Source organism: Carassius carassius, chromosome 8 (assembly GCF_963082965.1).
Source record: "Carassius carassius chromosome 8, fCarCar2.1, whole genome shotgun sequence".
Classification (NCBI taxonomy): Eukaryota; Metazoa; Chordata; class Actinopteri; order Cypriniformes; family Cyprinidae; genus Carassius; species Carassius carassius.
This window is the reverse complement of record NC_081762.1, coordinates 9,516,454-9,533,728: the sequence shown is the minus strand read 5'-3', so window position 1 is coordinate 9,533,728 and position 17,275 is coordinate 9,516,454. Positions and strand designations below refer to the sequence as shown.

At 37.0% G+C, this 17,275-nt stretch overlaps 2 protein-coding genes across 5 annotated transcripts; both read right to left on the bottom strand.

Annotated features, from left to right (window-relative positions):
• Nucleotides 1-463: 463 nt before the first annotated feature.
• On the bottom strand, nt 464-7,016 carry LOC132145194 (probable ATP-dependent RNA helicase ddx6). 3 transcript variants are annotated; one of them, XM_059556008.1, is made up of 15 exons: nt 6,848-7,016; nt 5,605-5,737; nt 4,882-5,054; nt 4,362-4,425; nt 4,142-4,246; nt 2,970-3,099; nt 2,734-2,880; nt 2,535-2,629; nt 2,232-2,354; nt 1,997-2,125; nt 1,660-1,776; nt 1,465-1,528; nt 1,262-1,363; nt 909-1,143; nt 464-757 (listed from the first exon to the last, which is right to left on the bottom strand). In XM_059556008.1, exons 2-14 carry the CDS (start codon nt 5,710-5,712, stop codon nt 935-937), a joined length of 1,566 nt encoding a protein of 521 aa, XP_059411991.1. In that variant the 5' UTR covers nt 5,713-5,737; nt 6,848-7,016; the 3' UTR covers nt 464-757; nt 909-934. The 3 variants fall into 3 exon arrangements, with proteins under 3 accessions (XP_059411991.1, XP_059411989.1, XP_059411992.1); XM_059556006.1 differs by having other exon boundaries at nt 464-762; nt 6,848-7,015; XM_059556009.1 differs by having other exon boundaries at nt 464-762; nt 4,882-5,737; nt 6,848-7,015.
• A 369-nt stretch (nt 7,017-7,385) lies between these two features.
• Nucleotides 7,386-15,511, bottom strand: lipea (lipase, hormone-sensitive a). 2 transcript variants are annotated; one of them, XM_059556004.1, is made up of 11 exons: nt 15,279-15,511; nt 13,715-13,967; nt 12,766-13,050; nt 12,512-12,602; nt 12,197-12,342; nt 11,661-11,846; nt 11,354-11,506; nt 11,100-11,244; nt 9,310-9,537; nt 8,833-9,209; nt 7,386-8,757 (listed from the first exon to the last, which is right to left on the bottom strand). In XM_059556004.1, exons 2-11 carry the CDS (start codon nt 13,955-13,957, stop codon nt 8,524-8,526), a joined length of 2,088 nt encoding a protein of 695 aa, XP_059411987.1. In that variant the 5' UTR covers nt 13,958-13,967; nt 15,279-15,511; the 3' UTR covers nt 7,386-8,523. The 2 variants fall into 2 exon arrangements, with proteins under 2 accessions (XP_059411987.1, XP_059411988.1); XM_059556005.1 differs by lacking the exon at nt 15,279-15,511 and having other exon boundaries at nt 13,715-14,150.
• Between the last annotated feature and the right edge of the window lie 1,764 nt (nt 15,512-17,275).

The window sequence follows — 17,275 nt, the reverse complement described above, 5'->3', positions numbered from 1 at the left end:
ATAAGATAGACTAAATTTGTGCAATTTTTTGTCTGACTGAAACCATAATTTACATCTATATTTCTTTATGAATTCCAAATTTGCATTTGTCTGTGACTACTAATGAAACTATAAAATGCACCAATATTATTGCAGATTTTTTTCTCTGGCAGTTTAGTGCAATGGTTCATGTTGACACCTGAATCCTGAGTTCTGCGATATTTTCATGGATGCTGGTTTTTCTAGCTGCCTCAGACTGAATATGAAGAGAATTTGACAATGCTTCTCATCAATACCAATAATTCTTTCACAGAATCCAGTAGCACCAATACGCTGCAAAATCCTGTGTTTAGTCTTTGGGAATACTTTAACACAGCAATAACATATTAATCTAAGACAGAGATGATATTTATCAAGGCACTTGGGTTCAACAGGTTTTGTTCTAGGATTTGTGTGTAAATTCTCAACTAAAGATGCAAGTATGCTATGTCCCATTTTCACCACTGCCTTTGTTTATTGTTTTCTATCAAACAGGAACTTTTCTCTGAATGTTTTGTTTTTATTCTTGCATGTCTCAACTGGAATGTGTATGGTCATTTATGAAGAGGGTATAACTACCCCAAAAATGAACAATGAATGCAAAAAAGAGAGCAAAACACTGACAGCGACTAAAAACAAAAAAATACTGTGGAGGTGGAAAAGATGAGGAAAGTTCTGAGCAGAAAAGTTACTGGTTTTGTGCAAAAGCAGATGCAACAGTCTGGTTCAGTTTCTCCAGCTTCCCTAGAAGAAGCAAATGATAAAGTCAGCCCAATTATCAGTGATCAACATGGAACAGACATTGTAATATTAGGTATTCTCAGATCAATGAACAAACGTTTGATGATTTTCCCCATTGCATGACATAAGTACATAAAGTATGCCTTTACCTGCTCTGTAATGGTGCTTCCTATTCCTAATGTGCTTCAGACCCTTCGCCCTGCTGAGGCTCCTCTGCCTCACAGTCAGGGTCCACGGAGTGAAACTCTGCCACATACAGGCTCTTATCAATGCTGCCAGGAATGGGCTTTATGTCCGTCATCAGCTGGTCCTCAATGGTCTTCAGGTTAAAGCGATCCTCAGCGCTAATGAGATTGATGGCCAAACCCAGATGTCCAAACCTGCCTAAAAAATTAAACACAGGGACCATATAATGATACATTATACACATAATAAAAGTTTTAAGTCTAGATAACGCAATCCTAATTTAATCCACCACATCTTTGTTGTTTGTTAACCTCACCTGAGCGTCCGATGCGATGCAGGTATGTTTCTGCATTCTTGGGAAAGTCAAAGTTGATGACCACATTTACCGCCTGGATATCGATACCTCTAGTGAATAAATCTGTTTCAAGAGATTTTAATTTTCATAAATTTAATTTTTAGTTATTATTATGCAATTACACAAAAATGAGGTAAGATGCTTTATAAATGTACTACACTCACCTGTGCAAACAAGGTTCCTGCAGAGCCCGTTTCTGAAGTCGTGGAAAACACGGTTTCTGTATTCCTGCCATATGAATGACATGATGCACAATAAGTTTGCAGTCACAAATGTCAAGTATTTGACTGAAACTAGGAAATCATACTGAACAGATTTTAATTACACTGGAACTGACAACAACAAAACACATATAGTACCTGCATCATCTTTGCATGAATGTAGAAGCAGGAGTAGCCCAGCTGCGTGATCTTCTTGGCCAAAAGCTCCACTCGCTGAGTAGAGTTACAAAAGATGATGGACTGATTTATCTGCAACTGTGGAGAGAACAAGTGCTTGGGTCATTTTTTTATAATTCACAAAAGAACAAAACTCCAACAGCCGAAGCTTAAAGCATAAAAGGTCTAGTTCACCCAAAAATTCAAATTTGCAAACTCATCTAGATGGCTAGCCTGAGGAATTCATCATTGTTGTGACATGAAATTTTACCCGCCCTAAATATAATTTTTAACTCCAAAACAGAAATGGACTCTTTACCCTGGAGAAGAGTGTGTTAAGGCAGTGGACTTTCTGTCTTTCTGTGACATAAGCATAGTACTGAGTAATGCCTTTCAGGGTCAGTTCCTCCATCAGATTAATCTCATAGGGCTTCTGCAGGTGCTTTGCCTGAAGAGATACAAAGTGTATAAATGTCAAATCTGCAGATGTAGAAAGAGAGATGAGCACAATGAAAGCATAAATGTGTTCAAATTGATGCACAGATTTCTCGAACCATAAACTTCTGTACGCTGATGGGGAATGTGGCTGAATAGAGCAGAATCTGTCTGTTCTTTGAAAGGAAACCAATGATGTCCTCAATAATAACCACAAAGTCCTGAGAGAGCAGCTTATCAGCCTATAATAAAACAAGCAATGAAGTTTCAACTTAGATAGTGGTATTGATAACATAGAACACCTAAATAACTCTGTCAAGTGTTCAGTTGTGAAAGAGTGCAACAGAATGAAATCATTTTATTAATTATAAATTGTATTAATATTCTGACAGGTATGTACAGTTATCATGCGCAGTACTCACTTCATCCATAACCATCATCTGAACTTTATCCACTTTGGCTATGCCCTTTTTCATCAAGTCCAAAATTCTGCCAGGTGTTGCTACAACAACATGAACTGCAAAAAAACAACAACAAAAAAGTGTTTTGAACAACATGCTTTTACTGAAGAGGATGTTCACATTGTAATCTTTTTATGATTAGGTGATCACTGAACATTACCCTCCTCATCCAGGCGCATGATATCATCTCGTAGGTTGGTCCCACCTGTGGTTGCCATGACGTTGACACCACCGAGGTGCTTGCTGATCTGAATACTGATCTGACTGACCTGCAGAGCCAGTTCACGAGTGGGAACTATCACAATGGCTGCAGGTAAACAGAAAGATTGTACAGTAAAAAAAGGGGGTGGGGGATAAGAGGAACATCTTGTGTAAACTGTTTTGGGAGAGAAATACCTTGGATATGATCCTTTTTTATGTCAATTCTCTCCAGAAGGGGAATCAGGTATGCACCACTCTTTCCAGTCCCGTTTTTGGCTCGAGCCAGTATATCGCGTCCAGAAAGGGCAATAGGAATACTCTCCTCCTAAAATTAAAAAATAAATACAAATAAAAATCAATGAAATAGTTTACCCAAAAACTAAAATTTGCTTAAAATCATCCTCAGGTAAACCAAAAATTTCTTTACTTAATCAGAACAGATTTGGTGAACTTTAACATTACATCATATGCAGTGAATGGGTGCAGTCAAAATGAGAGTCCAAACATCTGATTAAAACATCACAATAATCCACAAGTAATCCACAAGTAAGATAAAAACATTTCATCAAGGCATTTTAACTTGGCCAAAACATGAGCCCATACTACAAAAAACATGAAACTCCACCGATATATTGGTTTAGAACTGTTGGCGCTTTTATCAGGTGCTTGATTTGTGCATATTTCTCTCCTGATTCAGACAAGATCATTTTGATCATTGTGGAAAGCAATATTATGCTCCATTACTATTATATGGCTTTTATGCCAATACAGAAAGCAACAGTTTGAAGTTAAAAACATCCTGAAGAGACGGTTCATTATAAGATTCAATACCACGACTTAGGTGCCCTTGAGCAAGGCATCGAACCCCCAACTGCTCCCCGGGCGCCGCAGCATAAATGGCTGCCCACTGCTCCGGGTGTGTGCTCACAGTGTGTGTGTTCACTGCTTTGTGTGTGTGCATTTCGGATGGGTTAAATGCAGAGCACAAATTCTGAGTATGGGTCACCATACTTGGCTGAATGTCACTTCACTCACTCACTTCACTTAAACATTCCGTTTTTCACTTCACAAGACATTCATTGATTGACTATAGTCATGTGGATTACTGTTGTTTTTAATCAGCTGTTTGAACCCTTATTTTGACGGCACCCATTCACTACAGAGAATCCATTAGTGAGCAGTGGATGTAATGTTAAATTTCTCCAAATCTGTTCTGATGAAGAAATAAACTATGTTACATCTTGAATGGCCTGAGGATGAGTACATTTTCTTCATATTTTTATTTTTGGGTGAACTATTATTCCTTTAAGCATAAACACTGAGCATACCCATGTTGTTCTATGTTTTAAAGTTCTTGCATATACTACCTGAATGGGGGATGGCTTTTCCCAGCCCATCTCAAAAATGCCCATCAGCAGCTCTCTTTTTAGACAGTAGTCCTCAAACTCATTCCCTTTGGTTGCGGTCACATCCTTGTGAGAAAGAAAGAGTATGAAACTGATGGATCACAAGGAGATCTGTAATTGGATATTTGTTTGCAATAGTTTTAAAAAGTGAAAGTTTAAAACATTTCACTAAAATACTTACAGACGTTTTGACTCTATTATCCTTAGAAGGGAGCTGTAGGCTTTTTTTCCAGTCATCACCAAACCTGTGTCAATATATTAATGTATATATACTACTGTTCAAATGTTTGGGGTCAGTAATATTTTTAAGAAATAAATTAACATTTTATTCAGTAAGGACTTATTAAATTGACCGAAAGTGACAGTAAATACTAATTCTGTTACACCAATAATAAGAAACATTTCTTGAGCAACAAATCCATACATTAGAATGATTTCTGTAGGATCATGTGAAACTTAAGATTGAAGTGCTGAAATTTCAGCTTTGCCATCACAGAATTTTTTATTTTAATTATAATATTTTACAATTTAGCTGTTTTCATTATTTATATTTTTTATATATCAAATAAATGCAGCCTCAAAACCTTCAAAAGACCCAAAATTTTAAACAGAAGTGTACACATGTCATACATGTCAAATATACCACACATACATTCCAATTAAGCAAATAATTGTTACATATGACATTATAGCAAGCTTACCTGATACCAGGTCCTTCCTGAGATGCATCGGCTGGTTTCTGGGTCACCATGGGCTCCTTTCCAGGCTTAGCACTCACAGTTTGGGGTCCTAATTGAGAGGGAGCTTTAGGCTGTCCTAAATGCTGCCTGTTGTGTGTGTTCAATCCCATGACACCCAGGCCACTGTTCTCCATCTTTGTTGCCATTTAAGTTTCTCCACTTTTTTTTAACACCTGCCTAAGATCTAATATGATCTAGTAAACCATGCACAGTGTCCACAAGGTCTCAATAAAAAGTGTCACTAAAGAATCTTACGAGATATTTACAAATTCTACATACAGCTTAGGCTCTATAACTAAGAGCAATGCTGCTACACAATATATATTACAAGGTCTCTTCTAAAAGAAGAGAAATAAATATTTATGTGTATAAATATTGCAAACCTACACAAAGTATAGAAAATTATACCTGGACTGGTGTAATTAAGAACTATTCTGCTAAGGCAATGTGAACGACAGAAAGACCTAGACCAGAACTTTCTTTTCGTGTCTACACTTCTGCAATATTTTCAGTATGCAAACGGAGCTTTGTGGTCTTCTGGATGCCAGTTCTCACTTTTTTTTTTCTTCAAATGCAGTTTAACTCTCAAATGTCATACTCTGATCACAGAGACCACTTGTTTAAATTTATATATTTGTCTGGTAGGTAGGATTCACTCCAGCAGATTAATAGACCAAAGAACACTTCAGGGTGACTGCAGTTGAAGCGTCCAACAGGGCTGAATACAAGGCAGTTCTTTAAATAATAAGTTGGGTGGAGATCTCGTGTTTGTCCTTTCCTCTGTGCTGACATCCAGTTGTGCCCACAGCTGTGCCACCTTCACAGGAACAATGTGAAAACCAAAGACAATTCACTATACAACCTGAAAATGACATGAAATATTCTGAAAGATATACAGTATTAATTTATTACCATTTTACAGTAGTAACTATATCATCTATGTTATATTGGTAAGCCCTCGGTTATAATAAGGTTTTTTTAATAAAACTGTATGATGCTGGTGGGATAATAGGTCATTACTTATTTAAATATTCCCTTTTCAGAAAAAGAACTATGGTGGTTTCATAGTATAAAAATGTATTATACACAATATACTAAAAAAGTACTTTGTTGTCACGATACTAAATGTTTCCCATATTGAAAATCCATTGCATTTATGTTGTACTTTAAAGGTTCTTAGAAATAACATTGAAATACCATGGCACTTTTACTGTGAATGTCATTGATAGTACCACTTTATCTCTGTAAGATAAAAATATAAATAAATAAATATAGCCTTACTTTCTGACAGGTGGTAAAGAGTTAACTACATCCATATTTACTTTCGCTTGTCTAGAAATCACTTTTCTACGGAGCCCCGCACATGCCATGCAAGAATAAATAAATAAATCGTGTTCACGACTTATTAATTCGTTCCCTCGATGTACTAAAACGTACACACTATTTGCAAAATCATGCGCACAATTTACTAATTCGTTCTCTCGATTTATAAATCGTGCACACGATTTAGCCTACTATTTTTCCCCCTGCATGCCATGTGCGGGGCTCCGTACTTTTCAGTTCAAACTTCAAACCAAATGTTTTATATTAAGCTGTAAACGACCAAATATAATGACGCCAAGTCAGTCCCTTCACAACTCCACAACATGAAATAAAAGTCTGGCTTGAACTTTTAAAACACAAGCATTTCAGACTTACAAACACTGAGACTGATAATCGTTTCCAGGAACGTTACATAAGTAACGTTAATATAAATATCGCTTCACTTGTTGTTTGTTAACGTTAACGTTACTTCACTCAGTAAAAACATAATCCCGAAAAGACCGAAACCAGATAACTTAGTTTAGTTGGCAGGTGGATTGTGCTAAGCTAGGCTAAACACATAACATCACTGCACAATATCTGATAGTTAAAAACAGACATTTACCTTTTCCAATGTCAGTATCCTATATTGTGAGGTAAATTAATTGATAGTCAACGTGGTACGTATCGTGTCTCTACAAGCAGCTCGTCTCTTTGTTGTATTTCTGTCAACACGGTCGACATGTTTTGAACGTCATTGGGCTTCATATGAAGTGCTGCCATCAACGGTACGGAGGCTCTTATGACCACAGGACGACCAAACATGCGTTTATTTACCGCATTTCTTTCTTTAAATGTATGCCTTTATTCCGTTGAATACTGTGGTATCCATAGTGTATTTCAGGCGGTCTTAGTCATAATAAATATTAATAATACAAGACAAAACATACAAAATAATATGAATTAAATTGAAGTAATATATAAAAAAATAATATTAATAAATGAACTTTTAATGTTTTCAGACCGACTCTTTCTGTTACTTGAAATTCTTATACATAAATGAGTACTTATAATCAAGTTAGCATAATTTTCTTGTAGTAACAATAAGCTAACTCAATTCGGTAAAATATAGACCAAAATGTAAAACAGCACTGGAAACAATGTTGCTTTAAAAATAGTGGATTATTTATTTATATATTGCATTTGACATTCAGTTAATCAAAATCCTCTCAGAAATGTGCAGTATAGAACAAACATCTTTAGTGTTATAAGAAAAAAAGTACAGGTCTGAATCTAATTTGGTCATGATTTGAGCACACTTCAGCTGTTTAGTTTTCTGCATGTACTGGTAACAAATCACAGCGAAAGTTCCTGTAAATCTGGCCAGATCTTCTTTAAGAATTGATGAGGTAACGTGTTAATATAAAGATTCAATCAGTACTCTATAAAAAGGCACAATGGTCTGAAGCTTATAACCGGATCCTCAAAGGCCTTAAAGTCTTGTTTGGTGTACAAGGCCAATATCCTTGTCAAATTAATTATACATTTTCAAATAATGCTATATCTGATATTGTAATACAAGTAGGGGTGTCAAAGTAATTTCAGTTCATGAGCCGAACTGGACTAAATGCCACCTTATGTGGGACAATTTAAACAATTTTTTAAAAATACCATACAGAGTGCATGCACAAAACATGCCCACAACTTTAGAATAAACTTCATGTGGTTTAAATAACCAATAATGAGGTACAAAGAGAGATTTACTGAATTTAAAAAGGTTACATTCTTAAATTAAACAAAAGAGAAAAATGAAAGCGGTGTGTTTAACACCCTATTCATTAAACATTCAAACCATTTTCATTTCAGATAAACATAAGAGGTCAGAAATGGTAACTTAAAATCCACAGTGCAGTTGCTTTAAAATAATGTTAGTTTGCAGAGCAAACACAGCTAGGATTGATCTTACTGCATCACTACAGGCACAATGGTGAAATTTTGGTGGATGCTGAGACATTCAGTTTGGTCAGAACACAACAGTGAATAGTTATTGTGAATACCTAAAAATGAGTCACTCTGATGAAAAAAAAACTCCACATTATATAACTATAACTATAACTTTGGTATTATTTGCTGGATATACAATTGCTTTCAGGAGTTAAGCTGATGGATTGAGTGACTTTGTTTTTTAATACATTTCTGGCTTCAAAGATGTCAAAACTAGTTTAACTTTATTGTTATTTAGATCCCTGGAACTTCTTGGACCTTGGAAGTCCATCAGGACTTTTTCCAAGCCTTAGCTGTCTAACTGGGTCCCGGCTGCCTCTGATCAGCAGGTGGTTCCTCTAGCTTGAAGACTTCTCTTATTCGTTTTACACATATTTCAGATGCTTCCTGGGTTTCTTTGGAAAGCTGTACTAGGCTCAGGAAGCCATGGGGAAGGTCTTCAACCACAGTGAGCGTCACAGGCTGGTTCATATTCCTAAGCTTTTTGGCAAACATCACTGAATCATCCAACAGGGCATCCAAAGCAGAAGCCTGAGAAGAACAATCAAAGCATTTAAACTATAGTTTCAACACTGTTCCTGGAAATGCATTTTCATCAGGTCTTACCACTATATGTACTGGTGGAAGCCCCTTGAGAAGACTGTCCGGAGCAAGTAGAGGAGAGACAAATGGGTTCTTCATTATTGGTGTGCAAGGTGTATGTAAATCCACCAGACACCTAGACCGGAGTGGTTCAAAGTTTTCTGGGTATTCATAGACCTCCTGTGGTTTCTCTTCAGAATGTGACTTGGAAGGTGAAGGACCATATGATGATATGGTTGAAGAGGATGCTGCTGCTGCTGCTGCTGCCTTTGGTTCTAATAAATTCTGAAACCAATTTGTCGCTCCTTGGGCAAAGTTAGTCAACAAATTTACTGTGTCCTTTCCCAAAGCGGCCAAGGTGTCTATCTGCCGAGCTGGTTGCACTGACTGACAACTCGAACCTGAAATAGAAAGAGTGACCAAGAAACAATACAATCACGAATCTTTACAATCTTTACCGTAAAAGCGCTGTATGTAACATGACTTGACTCAAAAGCTGACCAGCATAGGCATCGATACACTTGTAGAGCACACTCAAAGGCAGCAGAGGGTCGATTAAAGTGAGCAGTCTGGATGGCGAGGCGTCTGTGGTTAGCAGAGTTGCTGGGTAGGCTGCCACAATCCCATCAGGAACTCGTACACCGTGAGACATTGCCCTCATAGAGACAGTTATGCACAAGTTACCGCCTGCACTCTCTCCCACCAAACAAACACGCTCTGCAGTCGAACCTGTGAAGCAAGATCAACTGTTAGAGATTCCCGAGGCATGGTTGGCATGGATTGCTGGTAATGTCCACACCTACTATCATGATAACACACCTAAAGGTAAAAATAAAGCTCAAATGATTCTTTAGCTCTTTTCATTGGATATGTGACTGGCTATATGGTTCTATGGAGATAAAAGTTATACTTCTTCAGATCAACATTTATTTCACTAGAAAGTCATTTTCTCTTACGGCATTTTTGTAACCTTAATATTTAAGAGTGTTGCATAAGTTATTACTGGCTTTCATACTAGTCGATTGGAATGTAAAAACTTCAATGTCATTAGATTTAAAAATTAAACTGATTCAGCCATCAGATTATGGTCATCTGACGAAATACTTTTGGGAAGTTTTGAAGTGTGATGTTATACTTCATCTAAAATAAGTTTACAAATTATTTTAGAATTATTTTTACACTACTGTTAAAAAGTTTGGGGTATGATATTTTTTATGTTTTTAAAAGAAGTCTCACCAAGGCTGCATTTTATGGAAATTGTAAAGTATTATACTGTACAGCACTGTACAGTAATATTGTATAATATGGTTACAATTTTACATTTATGCATTTAGCAGATGCTTTTATCCAAAGCGACTTGCAGTGCATTCAGGCTATACATTTTTTACCAGTATGTGTGTTCCCTGGGAATCGAACCCATGACATTTTGTGCTGCTAATGCAATGCTCTACCACTGAGCCACAGGAACAATTTTATTTTATTTTATTCTAAATTTTATAATGTAATATTTTCTTATTTACAGTCATTACTCCAGTCTTCAGTGTCAAATCATCTTTCAGAAATCATTAATATGCTATTTGCTGCTCAAGAAATACTTCTTGATGAGTAGAATATTTGTATTTGCAATTTAATTTGGTGCAACTTATGATATTTTCTATTTAAATCATTGACTAGAGCAGTGGGGCGCGAGGACTGCAATTGAGAACCGCTGCTCTAGTCAATGATTTAAATAGAAAATGTCATAAGTTGCACCAAATTAAATTGCACATTATGTACGTTTCTCTTAGCGTTTCAGACGTTTGTTCTATTCGAACGTAGGTGCCCTGCGAAGTGGACATCACAGGATATTCCGCCATGATTCCAGTTCGAAGCGACCATATATGTTCCAATCAAAGTGCATTGAAGTGTGCGAGACGTGAATTTAAATTGTATTTATTTACAAAGGTATATGATGTCACAGTTGGCCGTGTGTATAGACGCTGCACAGCACAAATCAGTGAATGAAGGTTCCGAAGTGAAGTAAACTTTAACAGATGTCCTCTGCTCAGGGAGTAGGGAGCAATGAACAATGGGAACACAGTTCAAGTACGGAGCTCACTTCTAACGAGCTGATTATCTGAATCAGGTGTGTTAACAAAGAGAGACGTGCAAAATATGCAGAGCAGTGGGGCACAAGGACTGGAATTGAGAACCGCTGGACTAGAGCATGTAAATATTAAAATTACATCATATTAAACTATTATCGTCTGCATACTAGTTATTCCTTTTGGAGAGGAGTGTGCTTTACAAACCCAGCAAGTGGCAATTCTTTAAGGCCCAACAGTAGGCATAGAAACACTCTTCTAGAGCCCGGGGGAACGGGGCCTCTGGAGCCAATGAGTAATCCACGGAGAGAATAGGCACATTCAGATCCTTTGACCAGCTCTTCAAGTAACTCTACAATAGAGAGAAAATGTCAGAAAGGGCCTCAGCCAAAAAAATCCTAACAAAGAAATCATTTAGGTGAGAAACCTTATATATGGAGGTAAAACGGCCACAGCCATACCTCATGTGATTTTGAAGTTTGTGCAACAAAGCCTCCACCATGGAAGTGTATGAGCAGAATTGGAGAAAGAGGATATGTCTGACGACTGAAACCCCCTGGCAGAGAGAGCTGAGGCCCCTCGGGACGAGAAAGGGCCAACAGTTCTGCACTGTCCTGTGGTAAGAGTTTGAATATGGAGGACAATTAGCAGAATTGACTGTGAATTGACTGAAAATAATTCAAAGTCATTCAACATCATTCTAAGTCCATAGACTGTTTGACTTAAAAATCTGTAATTAATTCTTTCTTTTTCATGAAACACACAAACCTGTCCTTGTCGGAGTGCATGTGAGATCAAGCGTACTTTAACTGGCCCAGGGCCCCAGTGTGCAACTGGAGGATTCACAGAGACTGAGAGACTGGGGTCAGAGGCCAGAGGCAAACTCAGACTTACAGCTGGTATGGTTAATATTACATTCACTTGCACCACAGTGGAAGCAATCCTTGTCAAACTCTTTACAAGAGAAAAAAAGAGAGAAAAAAGAACATTGGAACTCTTCAGTCTTATTCCATTCAAAAGTTTGGGGTCAATAAAAAATGAGTATATTTATTCAGAAAGGATAAACAGTTATTTAAAATTGTAATAACATTTCACAATGCTTTTAACTGTATTTTGTTCAAATAAATGCAGCCTCAGTCAGTATAGGAGATTAAAATATGTTTTTAAATCTTACGGACCATAAACATTTTAACAGTACTGTAAATATCAATGCAGACCTACAGTTTAACAACAAGAACAATATTACAAGGTACTGATGTTGTTTTATCTGTTCTCATAGAAGCAAACAACATACTTGTACTTACTGATAATAGCTCAGTCTCGGTAAGGTTCCAAAAGGTTTTCCAAAACTGCATATCTAGATTTTGAGTGATGCGCTCAAACTCCGCCCCCCTCAACTCAGGATCTACCACGTATTTGCCAGATGCGAAGAAAGAAAGAGCAGCTATACCTGTTAATAAATCAAAGTGCACTGGTGAAATGGATATGTAATTGTGTGAAAACTGTAAGAGACTAATTTCCCCACATCAGTGTTTTATGGGAACAACAGACAAAACACATCAAAGAATGAATCATGCAGTCCTAATATTATGATGCACCCTATCGGAGTCTGCACTTACCTAAACCAGTCTGCTGTTTCTTGTAGTTTTCACCAAAGGACACCATACTAATGACCACTGTCTGTAGAAAAGGTCTGAGAGAGGCGGAAAACTTGGAGCAGAGACAAAGATATAAAGACTTTGTATTTTGGAACCAATTTGCATATGTCATAAACAGCACGCACCAGTGAAATGATAGAATCTTTTATTCACGGGAGGTTTCTACTGTTAAAGAAAAAACGTTTTATGCAAAAGAACCATTAATATTATCTCACCTGAAAGCCCAAGCAGCGACCATAAAAACAAGCTTTGTGCATGGAGATGTACTCCTGCACAAACCGCTCCCTTAAACCCCCTTCCTCTTGTGAATAGAGCTGACCATGGGGATTGTCATGGAGTAATATCTGTGCCAGGTAAAGCAATGCCCGCAGCTGGCAAAGGGCACTACAGTATGCTTCCATTTCTGCCATATTATGGTCCATCCTAAAAAATGCTCCACTGCAGTTCAATGCGATGTAACGGGCCTTCTGAAGGATGTGGGTGATGCAGGAATGGACCACCTATGGAAAACAGAAAACATCCATGGACTCTTATCGTGGATATCAGGCTAAATATAATTACATCATCTATGCATATTTGTGCAATTATTTATAAAAAAATACACTGTTTATATAATCCCTCCGAGGAGGCAGGGGAGACAATGCCTCCTCAAAATATTACATGAGAAAAAAATTGTAGTTCAAGCACCAATATTACAAAATATAACATTAAAAAGTGTATAAATCACTTGTTTTTCTAAAGAAACATTCCCCAGCTGCAACACCAGTGGGAGTCCTAGTCACTCTTGCATCCTGAGCTCAATGAGTTTTAACAGATGCCCTAAAGCATGCATTGAGTTGAAAAAAAAAAACATATACTGTACACATATATATGTATATGTATATATATATATATATATATATATATATATATATATATACGTATATATATTTGTGTATATATATGTATATGTGTATATCTATGTATATGTGTGTGTGTGTGTGGTGTGTGTGTACAGTATATGTTTTTTTTTTCAACTCAATGCATGCTTTAGGGCATCTGAAAAGCTATTTTATGACATGCCTTTATTTGCATCTAACCCCTCATTTGCAAATATAAAAATCACCTTTTTTATGCAATCAACTTTTTTTTTTTTTTTTTTTTTTTAAATGAACCAGTAGTTACCTTGACTAGGGTCCGATATCCATTGCCAGGAGTCTGTGCATCCAAATCGAAATGGTGATAGACAGCAGTAAAGCCAGTAATCAAGGGTTCAACAGCACAACCATGTTCTTGAATCTGCCTCATGACCCCCAACAGACGATCAATGGTTTCGGCATTTGAAGATTTGCTGCGGGATCCATTAAGAGCCAAGATGACATCCAAACATACCGTCTGCAATGCTGCGAATACATCCTTATGATCCATGTCTGACAAACTGACGACAGTGATATCAACAATAAAAATGTGAAACAACCCAAAAAGATAACAAAGCACAAAGAAACAAATCACAAACTAAACCCAGTCTGGCAATGGCCAAACAATGTCATGAATCTAAACTATTGTGTTCTAGAGAGAGCAGAGACTGACAAACACCAGCCTGTGTCAAGAGACACAAAGACAATGTAGGATCACTCAATATTCCTGCAGCATCTAACCCTTGCGTCATCAAAGTCCAAAAGAACGCATAAAACCAGCTACTTTCTGAAAGCATGTGTTGGAAGGAATTCTAAAATTATATTTGGTATGTGTGACACAGATTTCAAGAAAAATCTTTTCAAAGGATTTGATTATCCTCTGCTACAATTACTGGAATAGGATTTTCAGACCATGATGAGAAAATGCAGTGCAAATTGACCCTATTAGACATGACACTGGCCAAATAAAAGACTTGCTTCATAATTAGATACAGTAGACTGATTAGTTGTAAGTGGTAATATATAAATTCTCTCTTTGCTCTCAGGAAATGCAAAATTTGTAAAAGAAACCAAATTCAAACCCGGCTACGGATCATATCTTAGAAATGAATTATTCACTCACACACTGTAGCCACTGTTACAGCTGAACTGATCCCTATTCAGCACTTTACTCAACAAACACTAAAACTTCGCTGATAATCCTATTCACTTTCACTGTTTTTCAAAATTAGATTAGATGTGCTAGAAGATACCAATCCGATCTGATCAATAAAACAATCTTCCAAAGCTACTTTGCACTTTCAACCCACCATCATGTAAGGAATAGTATTGGACATCAGCAATCAATTAGTTAATGAGTTAAATATTAAATGTAATATTCAATTATTAACAAAATATTACATAATTATTTATTACAAAGTATTTGACATTTTCATGAAGGGTTTTACAGGTAACGTACGAGATTTTTAGAGAAAACATATGGTGGTTGAACCCAAATATAAAAAGTATTAAATATTTGTTTTGTTCTGCTTAAATATGTGTTGCTTGTTTTCCCGAGTTTTTAACAAAACAGACGATATGTGGCCTATTATAGTAGCCAGGTACAGTACCGTTAGCCTTAAACAGCAGGTAAAATAAAAGGCTTTTTTCCAAACAGCTCCAGGATGCGATATGTTGTCATTAACTTTCAATGGGATGAAACAGATATCACGTTTGGGATTGGTTGCCCCCCGCTCACAAATTTAGGTGACGACAGTAAAGACGCCAGCTATCCCCCAGAAAAGTTCTACCCATGCAGACTGAAAGGTTTCGGCTTGTTAACCAGCGCTTACCTGTCACTCAATGAGCTCCGCAGCGCGTGCAAGATGCGCCTGAACCGCGAGCGTTCGCTGACAGCAGCACCGCATAATGTCACGGAAAACTATCGACACTCAGGCATTTTCATATCCAAACACAGCGTGGTGGAGGATGTCTTGTGTTTTCGCTTTAACTTGCTTGAATCCACTTCCGTGCCTGTCAAAGTTTCGACAAACCCGCAGCATCATGGGTACACGAGTTCAGTGCAGAGTCCTATCGACTTGTCCGCGAGTGACGCGACGCGACCGCTTCCACTGCATTCAACGCCTCTAAAACTCTAGTTTAGTCACTATTACGTATGTGGACGTATAAATAAATCCAATAATATCTTTAAAAAGTAGACCTTTAGGCTATATAAATACAATATAGGCATATACAAAAACCCATTAATAAATATTTTTAATCGATAAATGAAAAGTTAATGTTTTCAGCACAAGGGGATTTAAAAAAAAAGAATCCGCTATTTTTTTAATATTAAGTGGGATTTATTGCATTTTCATAAATATCACTTTTGTTTCACTTGTTATTTGCAATGGCCTACTGTTATATCATCTGCATTTATATATTTGCTTTCCAGGTTAACTTGTAACACGATAAATTAATTATAAACAATTCATTAAATATTAATAAATAATGATAAATAATAATAACAACTTTTTTACTTTTTTTCTTTCACTGTGATAGGGTCACAGTGAGCACATAAGAGGCAGTCATTACCAAGATATCTGATTCCATGTCCAGCATGGTGAAGTTGGCTCATTATCGTCTAATGACACCCTCTGCTGGTCAATAAGAAAACGGGCTTAACTCTGGGAAAAACTTGAGGACTGAATTCCTGGGCCCGTATTCATATGGAATCTTAATGCAAAAAGTAGCTCCTAGTGACAAAATTCTAAGAAAATTCTTGTGGGCGTTTACTCTTAAAATTAAAGAAAAAATCTTAGTAAAGAAAAAAGTAATTCAGAAAGCATCTTAACCCTTAAAAGAGGTCTTAAGGTCAAACTTGTTAGGAGCACAGACGAGGACTTTTAAGAGGCTTAAGAGTTTCTTTAGCAGAGGAGAAAATGGCAGAAAGATGAAGAGGCAGAAGAAATGTGTTGCAGACAATGAATGACAGTGAGTTAATAAGACGCTATAGATTAGATCGTTAAAGGGATCATGTTTGTGACTGATTTTATTAGAGAAGTGCTAACATCTCCGAAACAGCGCAGAAATGCCATAGCGCCAGAAATTAAAGTAATCACTACATTACGATATTTGGCAACTGGGAAAATGCAACAATGCAATAGTGATGATTTGGGTCTGTCACAACCTTCTGTAAGCAGAGTGATCACACAAACAATTACAGCACTTTCAGAACATCTTATTGTGTCGCAGTTCATTTCGGTTCCACTGGACATTCCCATCTTGCAGGCTCAAAAAACTGCATTTATGAATATGGTAGGCTTATAGGTGCGCACAAGCAGGGGGAATGAACCGTTAATAGTTTGTGCTATACGCTCCCATGTCTGCTTCTTGTCACTTGCTGTGACACCGAGCCCGACTTTCCCTTTAAGAATGGCCTTATGTTCATCCACTAACTGGTCTAACAGTAAACACTGTTCTCTGTCCAGTTTGGCTTTCTCGCCATTCTTGGTTTTGATTCCGTGATTGATACATTTAAACCAACATTCAAACCGCCAATTAAATAGGACAGTAATCACTGTAATTGGAAAGAGTAGAACAATTTTTATCATTCTAAGCCAATCAAATACCTTATAGGAAATTAAAAGCATGGTAAATAAAAAAAGGATTTATATAAACCCACATATAATGTGTGTGTGCGTGTGTGTGTGAGAGAGAACGGTCAAATAGGAAAAATTACGCATGTAAATTCAAAGTGAGAATTAGAATAGACCCTATACTTAAAATCACTCTTTTTTACCAGCCAATCACAGTCTTCAAAAGATTTTGTCATACATAGCAACGGGGT